The 12999-nt window shown below is 47.4% G+C and overlaps 1 protein-coding gene across 1 annotated transcript in view; it reads left to right on the top strand.

The window, feature by feature from the left end:
- Positions 1–11475, top strand: part of SLC26A4 (solute carrier family 26 member 4) — a 41993-nt gene extending 30518 nt beyond the window's left edge. The window contains exons 17-21 of the mRNA XM_029078121.1: positions 172–402; positions 2200–2254; positions 5186–5328; positions 7914–7997; positions 9456–11475. Of these exons, the coding sequence (XP_028933954.1) occupies positions 172–402; positions 2200–2254; positions 5186–5328; positions 7914–7997; positions 9456–9479 (537 nt within the window). The 3' untranslated portion in view covers positions 9480–11475. The remainder of the gene's footprint in view (positions 1–171; positions 403–2199; positions 2255–5185; positions 5329–7913; positions 7998–9455) is intronic.
- The last annotated feature ends 1524 nt before the right edge of the window (positions 11476–12999 follow it).

The following is a 12999-nucleotide window of genomic DNA, read 5'->3' as shown; positions in this document are numbered from 1 at the left end:
CAGGATTATTATTATCCTGCGCGGCCTCTACCGTCGTCTAAAAAAGAGAGGGAGGGCTCTCCTCTTCAGGCTCATAGCGAACGGGCTTTCCATGACTAAAAATGAAGTGTTAGAAGCGGTTCTAAAGTGTACCTGCAGTGAGACTGACACGGCTCCGTTGGTGACCATCAGGACGGCATCATCAGTGACGCTGGATTGGCTAATGAAGGATTTGAGCCCGATGAAGATCCAGAAGAACCTGAAGACCTGGAGGTTCCAACTAAGGAAATAGAGATTCAGGTGGATTGGAACTCGGAGCTTCCCGTCAAAGTGAACGTTCCCAAAGTTCCCATCCACAGCGTCATCTTGGATTTTGGATCGGTCTCCTTCTTGGATATCGTGGCAGTGAGGTCGCTGAGAATGGTATGATTTGATTTTACCCGCGGGGGAAGAGGGTCCAGCCTGAGGTAGCCTTCCGTCTCCACTTAATCCCGAAACGCTCCTGAAAATACTGAAATGTGAGGAAGCTAAAAGGGGACCATTTGGCTGGGTTCACGTGCCTACACTCAATCATAATTCGCTTTATTTCTCTGTGTTGCAAATCCCTTCTCTTTTCCCCCAGCCTTCATTTCCTTCATTTCTCCCAGCACCCCAGCAAAGCAAGGCTGTTCCTACCCCCTGCCCAGCATTTCTTCCTACGTCCACACGCCATACGCCCCTTCTTTCTCACTAAACCAGATCCTTTCCCTTCTTCGGAGATTCTAAAACCTCTCCTCCTTCAAGAAGCCTTCCTAGATGTGATCTGCCTGACTCCTATTTTTCCAGTCTCTTCAGCCACCCCAAGTGCCGCGTCTCCATCTCTGTGCTTGCTTGGCCTCCTCAAGTGGGGTCCTTTGTAACTCCCCAGAATTCAGCCTCCCCGCAGTGTGGCTCACTTCTGGGGTTGGACCATCCCAGCGTAAGGAGGTGAAGGAGCGGGCAGGCTGGGGATTTTGCGACGGGTCAATTTTGGTTGCTGTTTCTTGCAAAGTTGAGATCGCTCTTGCCAATCACCTTCCATCTTGCCCTCCTTGGTGGACTTTTCTCTAGTCACTGGCTCAATCCTGAGGCAGACTAGCCGAGCTGTGCCTTGTGGGCATAGTGTTTGACCTAACTTTAAGAGTTCGGGGTGGGGAGTTCTGGAGATTTTTGATGACACTGGATTTCTTTTCCACCCTAAAATAGGCAGCTTCGGAAATCGAGTTCATTTAAAAAGCTTGGCAAGGTCCTGTGTTTAGAGATTGTTCCTAATGACTGAATGTTAGCACAGAGACCCATCTGCTGTTCAGTGAGTTCTGCTATAATGTGGGTTGTCACTACGCACACTGGGTAAAACGTTTCTGGGCAATCGGAAAACGCTCTTCAAAGAGCGAGCTTGGGTCTGGGTACCATGGGATCCGATGCCCAAAGAAATGGTTGTGGGCAGGCACGTGGTGTAAATCGAGGCATTATTCTCTAACGTGAGTTTTCCTTAAAGAGAGTTTGTCAAGAACACAATCCCAGCATTATAGCGCAGCCGACTGCAGGTACAATCGTGTACTACCCCGTAGTGAAGTTTCAAATTCAACTTCTTCAGGGTGAATGAGTGTCGGTCTTTGTGGGGGAGTGAGCTGACTTAGATACCTCCACGTGTCTCTGGCCTTATTGGAAAGGGTGATCATCATCAGGATCGATGGCATTTATTGAGTGCTTACCACGTGCGGAGCACACTAATCCGCTTGGAAGAGTACAGTACCACAATCTTAGCAGACACTTTTTACTGCCAACAACAAGCTTCCAGACGGAGAGGATGAAATCTCGTTGCCCCCGGAGCTTCTGAGATCTTCACAAGTTCCTCAGAAATCCAAATGCTCGTGGTAATTTTGTACCAGCTCTTGATTCAGAGAGGGAACTCTGTCAGACTGGACGATTTTGAGCCGATTCCAGGTTCTCTGGTTCAGTAACTTGTTTATTTTTACTCCTGCACACTTAAAGCGAGGAGAATGAAAGTGGCAGAGCAAAGCCTGGACTGAGAGATGCTGAATCACCATTTCTATGTGAACTCTGAATTCCCAAGGGAAAAGAACAACACCTAGAAACTCAGGGCCCCGATTCTAAACCCATGTGATCATTTCCAGGGTTGAAGCTCGTTTTCTCCGGTGTGTTCTACTAGTTCTTACCCTATTCCCTTTTTCTTTTCAGATAGTAAAAGAGTTTCAAAGAATTGATGTGAGCGTATATTTTGCATCACTTCAAGGTAAGCATAATATGAATAGATGGATTGAGAGCGAGAGAGGGATGAGAGAAACTGAGTCTTCTATGTTTTTGTCCAATTTATCGTCTTCATTATCAGCAGCGTATATTGAGCCTATTGCATGCAGAGCATTCTCCAAGGTGCTCGGGAGGGTAGAGATAACAGAAATATAAGATAAGGCTCCTGCTCTCCCAGAACTTACAGTCTAACAGGAAAGACGAACAGACTTCGATCGCCAGAGGCACAGGAGGTATAAGAGAGGGGTAAAGAGACAAAGGATAAAAACAAATTGAAGCAAAACATAAATAGTCGAATAGATAGCAAAGATATATCCATGAATCCTGAAGAGGCTGATGGCATAGCATGATTAGAAAGATGGCTATTACTTGGGCAGTGTCTTGAGTAGGAGGTGACCAGATTATCTTGTATGAGCCGCCGTGTTTAGTATAGTGCCGGTCACATAGTAAGCCCTCGACAAATATTACAGTAGTCAAATGTTGTTATTATGTGAGACTTTTAAGGTTTTGAAGGTGGAGAGAGTGGTGTGGTCTGTCATATATGGGGAGGGGGGCAGTTCCAGACCAGAGACAGGAGGTGGAAAAGGGGTCACCGGCGAGATTGCAGATCTCGAGATGCAGTGAGTATGTGGTGAAGAGAAGTTGAGTGTGTGGGCTCGGTTGTAATAGGAAATCACAGGTAAATCAATAAATAGATATGATTTATTCCATATATTCATTCACTTGCCCTCTTTCGCTCTTACCAGTGCTTTCCCTTTTGTTCCCGCTGGTTGCACATTTCCTGTATCTGCCCTTTCTCTCCATTAGATTGTAAACTCCTTGAAGACAGGTACCGAGTCTTCTGCTTTTTAGCCTTCCGAGCACCTCAGACGCACTTTAGGCAGTCATTAAGTGCCGCTGCTGCTGCTGCTGGAGGTGACAAAGTTCAGAAGTTCTCTTTTGGGACACTCCTCAATTCTTGAGGACAGTTAAACATCCTCAGCCTCGAAAACATGAAGGTTGAGGAAGTGCTCCCCAAGTCTATAAAAGCCTGAACAAAAAGAATGGGCTCCAATCAGGGCTGAAAGCAAAAATGAGCATTTCTGCCCAGAACAATGGCCCCGTCCACTGGCCACCTTCAGCCCCTACTAGCCCCAGCCGGGGTGGGGGTGGGGGAGACGGGGTGAGCCGGAATTCTGGGGTCAGGGGGTGAGGAGATGCACTGGCAAGGGGTGGTGAGGGTGAGACACGACGGGACACTGAAGAAGCGGCGTTGCATCTGCTTTCCTTTCCCACTTCCCTTCCACTTTCCTATCCCTACCGCTGCTCTGAAGAACTCTCAAGGCGCAATGATGACATCACACTATGGGCAGGGATCGTGTCTACCAACTCTGTATTGGGCTCTCCCAAGCACCTAGTACAGTGTCCTGCACACAGTAGGCGCTCAGTAAATGCCATTGTTGATGATGGTGTCAGGTGCCCCATGAGGGGGCCATAAATAGTTTGGATCTTCTGCAGAAACGAAGGTCGAGGGTGTCCTGATGTGGTAAATAAGAATGATAGTAATGTTGGTGTCTGTTAAGCGCTTACTATGTGCAGAGCACTCTTCTCAGCGCTGGGGTAGATACGGGGTAATCGGGTTGTCCCACCTGAGGCTCACACTCTCAATCCTCATTTTCCAGATGAGGGAACTGAGGCACAGAGAAGTGAAGTGACTCGCCCCCCAGTCACACAGCGGACAAGTGGCAGAGCTGGGATTCGAACCCATGACCTCTGACTCCCAAGCCCGGGCTCTTGCCACTGAGCCACGCTGCTTCTAAATGGCTGGGTTCGTTCTACCGAGATCATACCGACGGAGGGCCAGATATCTTTTAGATGAAGAATGTGACTTGCCACAATTCTGTGTGGGAGCCGTTAAGTGCTTAATACAGTGCTCGACACATAGTAAGCACTTAACGAATCGTTGCAGTTCTGTAGATACAGATTAATCAGGTCAGACACAGTCCCTGTCCCAAATGGGATTCTCGGTCTGAATAGGAGGGAGAGTGGGTATGGAGCCCGGGCTTGGGAGTCAGAGATCGTGGGTTCTAATCCCTCCACTTGTCAGTTGTGTGACTTTGGGCAAGTCACTTCGCTTCTCTGTGCCTCAGTTCCCTCATCTGTAAAATGGGGATTAAGCCTGTGAGCCCCACGTGGGACAACCCGATGACCTCGTATCTACCCCAGCGCTTAGAACGGTGCTTGGCACATAGTGAGTGCTTAACAGATACCATCATCATCATTTTAGAGTTGAGGAAACTGAGGTCCAGTGAGGTTAAGCGACAGGGTCACACAGCCGGCAGGTGGCAGAGCCAGGATTAGAACCCAGGTCCTCTGACTCCCCGGCCCGGGCTCCTTCCACGGAGACATTCTGCTTCACAATTTCAACGTCACGCAAAGGTGTTTTGGGGAAAAGCGCAGTAAGATCTTAAAAGCAAGCAGAATCTACCCTTCTGAAACTGGAGTTGACGTAGGTGGGTGAAGTTCCACTGAGGGATAAATACTGGGGTTCATTTCCTCTGGTTATTATTACTACTAGTAATAAAAACGGCATCGGTTAAGCTCTTACTAGGTGCAGAGCACCGTACTAAATGCTGGGACACCATACCGAAACAAGTCCAGATCACCGCGGGCTTATCTTCATTTAAAATAACTCCCTAAAAATACTTAAAACTTCAAAAAAGCTTTAACTACTGGTTATTGCTTGGAAAATAGTCTTTTTTTTTGCGTCAAATTGAAACGAATGGATCGGAACTCATGAAATGACCTCGCCCGGGAACGGAAGCTGTTTATTTTCTGAGGACGGCGTGAAATTCCGAGGGAGATTAATGATGCTTATTTTTCCTCCCCCATCCCCACTTCTGCAATCTTCTACTTGATGGCTGGATTTCTTTTCAAGACAGCGTAATAATGAAATTGGAGCAGTGTGCCTTCTTCGAAGATATCGGAAAGGACATGTGTTTTCTGACGGTCCATGATGTCATGCTGTATATTCAGAATCGTCTTATGTGCCAAGCAGTTCAAGATTCCATCTTTGAAAAGGTAGAGGTCGATTCCTAATATGAGCCTTCCCTTAAATGTTTTATTTCCGTAAAAAAAAATTCTCTGAAAGATTGCAAAGCCACCGTATTTGTTTGATACCGCTGACTGTATTTTAGGCTGTAATTCTTTTTCAGAAAAAGTGGGGAGTAATAGATTGGCTTGTTATATTTTTTAACAAATATAGAGAAATATATACAATATTCAATATATATATACACTATATATATACACAATATATACAATATGAATATATAGAGAAATATATACAAATATAGAGAAGCAGCGTGGCTCAGTGGAAAGAGCCTGGGCTTGGGAGTCAGAGGTCATGGGTTCGAATCCAGGCTCTGCCTCTTGTCAGCTGTGTGACTGTGGGCAAGTCACTTAACTTCTCTGTGCCTCAGTTACCCTCATCTGTAAAATGGGGTTTAACTGTGAGCCTCACATGGGGCAACCTGATTACCCTGTATCTACCCCAGCACTTAGAACAGTGCTCTGCACATAGTAAGCGCTTAACAAATACCAAAATTATTATTTAAGGCATTTGTTAAGGACTGTGAGTCAACCATTGTTCTGAAAGTTAAAATTAAACACAGGGATAGGCACAGTCCCTGTCCCACATGGGGCTCGAAGTCTAGATGGGAGGGAGAACAGGTATTGAATCCCCATTTTGCAGTTGAGGAAACAGACATAGCAAAAGTCTAGTGACTTACTTAAGGTCACCCAGCGGACGAGTGGAGAAGCCGGGATTAGAACACAGGTCCTCTGGCTCCCAGGCCTGTACTTTCTCCTCTAGGCCGCCCTGCTTCCCTGTATAGATCCTTAGAAAGCTATATAAAGTTGCTTCATACTAAAACCCTAGCCATAGAGTACAGCAACATTCAAATCTTCTTAGCGCTGGTGCCCGTAGGAGAACCGGCTCGGTTTCTGCAAGGCCTCGCTTTCCGTTTAGGTGCAAAGTTGAACTTGGGCCAGGGCGTCGTGGGAGTGGAGCATGGGGAAGGAGTGCTTAGTAAAGTGCTTTGCACCCAGTAAGCGCTCAATAAATACGATCGAATGAACACTGGGGGATGGGGGGGAGAGGCAGGGTGGGGATAAGGGGGAGGAGGAGAAAAAGGGAGCTAAAGTAGGGAACGGAGCCGAGAGGAGGGAGGAGCCGGAGGAAGAGACGAGGAAAACGAAGAAGGGTTCGGGTACCCGCCATCGCGGCCATCGGCTTCCTGGCCCTCACCGGGCTCCGGGACCCCATGGGAGATCGCCATCCGTTGGCCCTCCCCTCCGCGGCCCCTAGGTCCGTCCCTACGGCCTGGGGGATTCTCCAGGGATGCAGGGGGGACAGCCTTAACCCCCTGTTTGGGTTTAAAGCATACAGGGCTGCAGGTTGTACCCCGGCCCAGTCTACGCTCTGGTCTTTTCACAATCAGCAGCAACGGAGTTAGAGGTGCCGACGAAGCTTGCAGCTCCCTCGGGCCCCAGACCGGCCCCAAGGCATGCAGAGCAGTGTACTGACAGCTTGGGAGCGTGTGATACCAAAAAGTTAGTAGACCTGATCTAAATCTAAAGGGAGAAACGGACATTAAAATGGAGGATGGGCTCTTCTACTTCCTCTGGGTCCCATGTGGAACCTGCTTATCTAGCCCAGTGCTTAGTGAGAACAATGTGGTGGGTGAGAAGCAGCGTGGGGTAGTGGGGGGAGCATGACCCTAAGAGTCAGAAGGTCATGGGTTCTAATCCCGGCGCCGCCACTCGTCGGCCGTGTGGCCTTGGGCCGGTCACTTCACTTCTCTGCTCATCGGCAAAATGGGGATTAAGACTGTGAGCCCCGTGTGGGACAGGGACTGCGTCCGACACGATTACCTTGTATCTACCCCACTTCTTAGGACAGTGCTTGGCACAGAGTAAACGTTTAACAAATATGGTTATTATTATTATCACTGCAACGGTGCTTGACATATAGGAAATGCTTTCGCAAATACCGCAGTCATCATCAGCAACCATTGATCGAATATCTTCCGTTGGGATTATTCTAGTGACTAGAAACGTGAGTCACAATAGTGCTGAATTCCCCTTAGAGTGGCGTGGCCGAGCCTGTCTTGGAGGATCTCCCGGGGGTTGGGGGAAAAGGGAGAGAATAAGAGAAGCAACTGGACAGAGCGTGAGCCTGGGAGTCAGAAGGTCCTGGGTTCTAATCCCACTTGTCTGCTGTGTGACCTTGGGCGAGTCACATCCCTTCTCTGGGCCTCAGTTCCCTCACCTGGAAAATGAAATGAAAATGGAAAATGAAAATGGGGATTCGGACTGTGAGCCCCACGTGAGCTTCAACCTGATTAGCTCGTATCTACGCCAGCGCTTAGAACAGTGCTTGACACGTAGTAAGCGCTTAACAAATACCATCGTCATCATCTTCATTATTATTAGAAGCAACTCCATGGAAATGAGGAGTCTGGGGAATGGAGAGGCTGAGGGCGATTTTAAGGGTTGCTGGGAGATACCGAGTGTTAGACCAATCCTCTGTGAAGTCACTGGCCTTTTGCAGGTCTGCCGACGCGGGAAAGTATTTACAGCAAGTTTTCTCTCCTTTTTGTAAGATTTCCCTGATGCAAGAACATAAGGAGCCTCTCGAGTCGATGGAAGTGGCACAGGCCGAAAATGAGCTCGACGTTCAAGATGAGGTATGAGAAGCCGACGAAGCCATTTATCGCATGGTACACCCCTGGGCTCACGAGGGGTAGATTGAGTAAGGAACTACGGAGTTTAGTTGTAGTCTCTAAGGGAGGGTCTGGAGAGAACAGAATGGCAAAGGGTAAACTTTCTGGTGTGTGGAAGCCGGAGAACTGCCTGATTGTCGGAAGGGAGAGCAATCGTGTGTGTGTATATATATATGTATATTAGGGTATTTGTTAAGCGCTTACCATGTGCTGAGCATAGTTCTAAGCTCTGGAGAAGATAAAGGATAATCAGATTGTCCCACGTGGGGCTCGTAAGTGAAGCTTCGTGAGTCTGGGGACCAGGATGAAACGGGCCGTGGGGTGTGAGGCCGCCTAGCTTTCCCTCACCTGGCCAACCCAAGATTCCTGGGCCACTTCTCAGCTTCTCTGGTCCTAACTTCCGGGACTGCCCATGTTTCCCCTATCCTGAAAGAACCCTTGCCCCATGACGCCCTCCAGTAATCGTCCCATCTCCCGCCTACCATTTCTCTCCAAACTCCTTGAGTGAGCTGTCTGCACTGGCTATCTCAAATTCCTCTCCTCCAACTCTCTCCTTAACCGCGTCCTCCCCCGCCAAGCCGGTGGGGTTTCACTCCACACAAACCACCCTCTCAAAGGTCACCAGTGATTTCCGCCTTGCAAAATCCAATAGCTTCTACTCCATCCTGATCCTCCTCAACCTCTCAGCTGCCCCTGACACTCCTTCTCCTGGAAACCTTTATCCAACCTTGGCTTCACTGACTCCGTCCTCTTCTGGTTTTCCTCTCATCTCTCTGGCTGCTCGTTCTTAGCCTTCTCTGCAGCCTCCTCCTCCGCCTCCCACCCCCTGCGGGGGTCCCTCAGGGTTCAGTTCTGTGTCCCCTTCTAGTCTCCATCTGCACCCACTCCGTTGGAGAACTCATTCGTTCCCGTGACTTCAACTACCACTTCTATGCGGATGATTCCCAAATCTCCATCCCCGGCCCTGATCTCTCTCCCCCTCTGCAGTCTCGCATTTCCTCCTGCCTTCAAGACAGCTGCTCCATCCGGACATCCTCCAGTCTCCCGAAGCTTAACATATCCGAAAGAGAACTCCTTTATCTTCCCACCCAAACCCTGTCTTCCCCCAGACTTTCCCATCACCGTAGACGGCACCAACCATCCTTCCCGTCTCACCAGCCCATAACCTTGATGTTATCCTCGTCTCCTCAGTGCAGATTCAACTGACATATTCAATCCATCACTAAATCCTGTCGCCCCCACCTTCGCCGAAATGCATCCTTTGCTCTCCATCCAAATGGCTACCATTTTTTATAAGAAGATACCAGATTCGCGTAATACTACTAATAATAATTATCATTAGAGTAAATATCAGTAAATGCTATGCAAAGGGGGATCGGGAAACCAGGTCAACCGTGCTATTTCTTTGTATCGCTCCCCTAGGCTATGCGCAGACTGGCGTCCTGAAGAGAGGTTATGGGGATCTTTACGCCTGAGACTACGTGACATTAACGTTATACTGTGCAATCGTTTTCTACGAGGCTACTTCCTTGGATCGGTCATTTCCTTGTCGGACTGTGGAGATTTGGAGTTGTTTTCCCACTACTGCCTCTGGCCCCTGTCTTTGGAGTCACCACAATTGGAAGCAGACAGCCCGGCTGGTTAGGACAGGTGGCCCGGCCGGCCGGTAGTATCATGCTAACCCCCCGGCCCGAACAGGCCACCGATTCGATTTCGATTGTTGTCGAAATTTGCCTACACACCGTAGGCAAGTGTCAACTCCTTCCACCCCAGAACGCTAAGAGGCTGGCACGCCAGCTTTTGTGCTCCTGTAAACCGGTAGCCGTTTTGCCTGGAGCCTCGAGGGTCTGTCTCGAAGTGGTGCTGTTTATTGGCGGTAAGAAAATAGCCACCGTTTTCTTCCCGAGGCTATTGGAAGATCGACCCTTCTCGGGCGAAGCAACCCTGGACTCCCAACCCCAACACGTTCATCAGCGAAACGGGAAGGCCTTTAAAACCGATTTTGGTAACATTTAAAGATCAGGGTTAGCACTTTGGAGTAAAGCATTTTTACTGGAGAAGAAATGGAGTCAGATTCCAGAGCAGTCGAAGGCATTCATTCATGAACTGGAGAAAGTTCTGCTAATGTATTTGGAAAACGTATTTTTTTATCGGGGTGGAAGCGCTGGATGAGTCGCGAGAGTCTTGGCACGTTATAGCTTAGAGGTTATGCAGGCAGGCGATCGTAAGTCCAGTCTACGAGGATATATCTTTTTCAGGCTAGCTGTCTAGTTTGGTTTGGAAGGTGGGTTTATATAACAGTCGTTGCTTTGAGGTATGAATAGACTAGGCCACGTTCGAAACCTCAGCGTGAAAATGATTATGCTTGCATTTTAAAAATTTGATCTTAAATGAAAAGTCATGATTTTTATATTCATAGGTGTTGCACGGTTATGAGACGCGATTTTTACAAACCCTCAAAATCAGGGCTTCTGCTCACTGAATTGAAAACGTAGAGCTTTTTGATTGCTGGACATTAGCTGCCTAGAAAATTGACTGATGATTAAGGACTATCTATTCAAAATATTTGTCAGTACTTGCCACACTTGAAATCTTTTTCAGCGTGTAGCTCTACCCAACATGGGCATTTGTGGAAACAGTCGAGATTTTCAGATAAGCCATTTAATCATTATTCTTTTCTTACGTGTTTTCCAAGGGCTAGTCAAATTCTAGTTCTGGAAAGAATTGCTTGTGTTCACTTCAAATTAACTTCATCCGCTTGGAGACATCATAAAATCTGGGGGGATTGTGTCTTGCCCCAAATCCTGGATGGAGGAAACTGCGTTAACTAGGATTGTGACGTAAACATTCCTTCGGTTCAGAGGTCACACTGGGAATATTGGGCTTATGTTCCTTTTCAATTTTGGGTGCAGTCAAACTCGAATATTCATGTTACCTGGCTTTCTTCAGTAGCACACGCCAACCGATTTACTACGGATACATCAAAGAGTCTTTTATGGTAGCCTGGAAGAAAATTGGTCAAATACCTCTGTTCAATAGGGGAAGATACGCACTATTTTTTTATACGAAAGAAGAGGCCAGAATCATGTATTTTTATGATCAATTAGGGTTGCAAAATCTTTGATCCTATCATGAACAGTCCAGAGTGTAGTTTAATGGGGCTTTTTTTCCAAGGGAGTTCTAGAAAAACCATTTCCCTTCTGCCAGTAGGAAATATCCTAACATTACCTACACTGTAGGTTTCACCTGAGAGTATCAGATGTATTTTGTGTCCGCTGAGTCCTTTTAGATAACGTTTTTGTATTTAAAAGCAATGAACAAGAAAATCAAAATTTATATATGCTGAGAAATATTTGCACATTTTTCAAAATGTAAAGTTGTCTTTTAAATTACTCTCGTGTTCTTTCTGTGAAAAGTAATTAAACACACTTAGTGTGGAAAAGCGTGGCTTTTTCTTTCTGCTTCTCTTTGGTCACTTTCTGGTTGTCCTTCATTTTGTATTCCTTCACTCCGGCCTAATTCGTTTCTTTGAAAAGCTCTTTGCAACATTTTTCTTTCAAATTTTGGAATGTCTACCCATTAGTGCCTCAGTTAATTAGGGGGCTTGTCAAGAAGGTCTCCTGATTTCCAATCTCTTTTCCCGTCTTCCTTCTGTTAGCCAAAGGTGGAGAGGAAGATTTTTGGTTACACTGACCCATTAATCTCTCAAATGTTATAATCTCAATAACTTTCTATGGTATTCGTTAAGCGTTTACTATGCATCAAGCACTGTTCTCAGCACCGGGGTAGCACAAGTTAACGAGGGGCTGTCCTGCGCGGGGCTCACAGTCTTAAGTGGGAGGGAGAACAGGTATGGAATCTCTATTGAGGAAACTGAGGCACAGAGAAGTGAAGTGACTTGCCCAAGCTCACACAACAAGCAACTGGCAGAAGCGGGCTTAGAATCCAGATCCTCGGACTCCCAGGCCCAGGCTCTTAACACTAGGCCCCGCTGTTTAATATTGACGTCTACTCCTGAGGTAAATTACAGTTTTTTCCTTTTTGACATTTTTTTTAGTGGCCTAGGCTGAGCTCCTTGGGGGCAGGGATCGTGTCTCTCAGATCCACCACACTGTACATTCCCAAACCCTTAGCAAAGTGCTCCGCGCACAGAGGGCACTCAATAAATGCCCCTGATGGATTGCTTTGTACAGTAGCCAGGAGCAAATCTATTAGACTTGGGGCTGCCAAATTAAATTGGAGTTAGCTGTTGGTTCTTTCTATTTATTTTTTTAAAATATGTTAAGTGCCAGGAACTGTACTAAGCGCCAGACTAAGCCCTGGAGTAGACTACAAGACAATCGTGTTGGACAGTCCCCGTCCCACACCGGGCTCCTAGTCTTCCTCCCCGTTTTTCAGACGAGGGAACTGAGGTACGGAGAGGTGAAGTGACTTGTCCAAGCTCACACACAGCAGTCAAGCGGCAGAGCCGGAATTAGAACACAGGTCCTCTGGCTCCCAGTTGGTGCTCTCCACTAGGCCTTGCTGCTTCTATTTGCGTGGGCTACTGAGACCTTACCATTTAGAATTAAGGAAGAGATCATTTTCTCCAGTCCTAACTAAGGTACAGAAAAATAAAGATTGTCTCTAATCTTTGCTCTAAGGTGGAAAGACTGGGAAGCAGTGTGGCCTAGTGGATAAAGTGCTTAGAACAGTGCTCTGCACATAGTAAGCACTTAAAAAATACCAACATTATTATTATAAAGTGGGAGCCAGAGGACCTGGGTTCTAATTCCGGCTGTTGTGTGCCACAGGGAGAGTCACGTAAGGTCTCTGGGCCTCAGTTTCTTCACTTGCAAAATGGGCATTCAATACTGAGAGCGTTCCCCCCCTCCCCACGTGGGACAGGGCCACATTAACTTGTCTCCCCTCCAGCGCTTGACACTGCGTAAGCCCGTAACAAATACCATAAAAAAAGGAAGCGGCG

The sequence above is a fragment of the Ornithorhynchus anatinus genome, chromosome 13, assembly GCF_004115215.2.
Source record: "Ornithorhynchus anatinus isolate Pmale09 chromosome 13, mOrnAna1.pri.v4, whole genome shotgun sequence".
NCBI lineage: Eukaryota > Metazoa > Chordata > Mammalia > Monotremata > Ornithorhynchidae > Ornithorhynchus > Ornithorhynchus anatinus.
The sequence above is the reverse complement of the archived record's forward strand: the minus strand, read 5'-3'. Positions and strand labels throughout refer to the sequence as shown.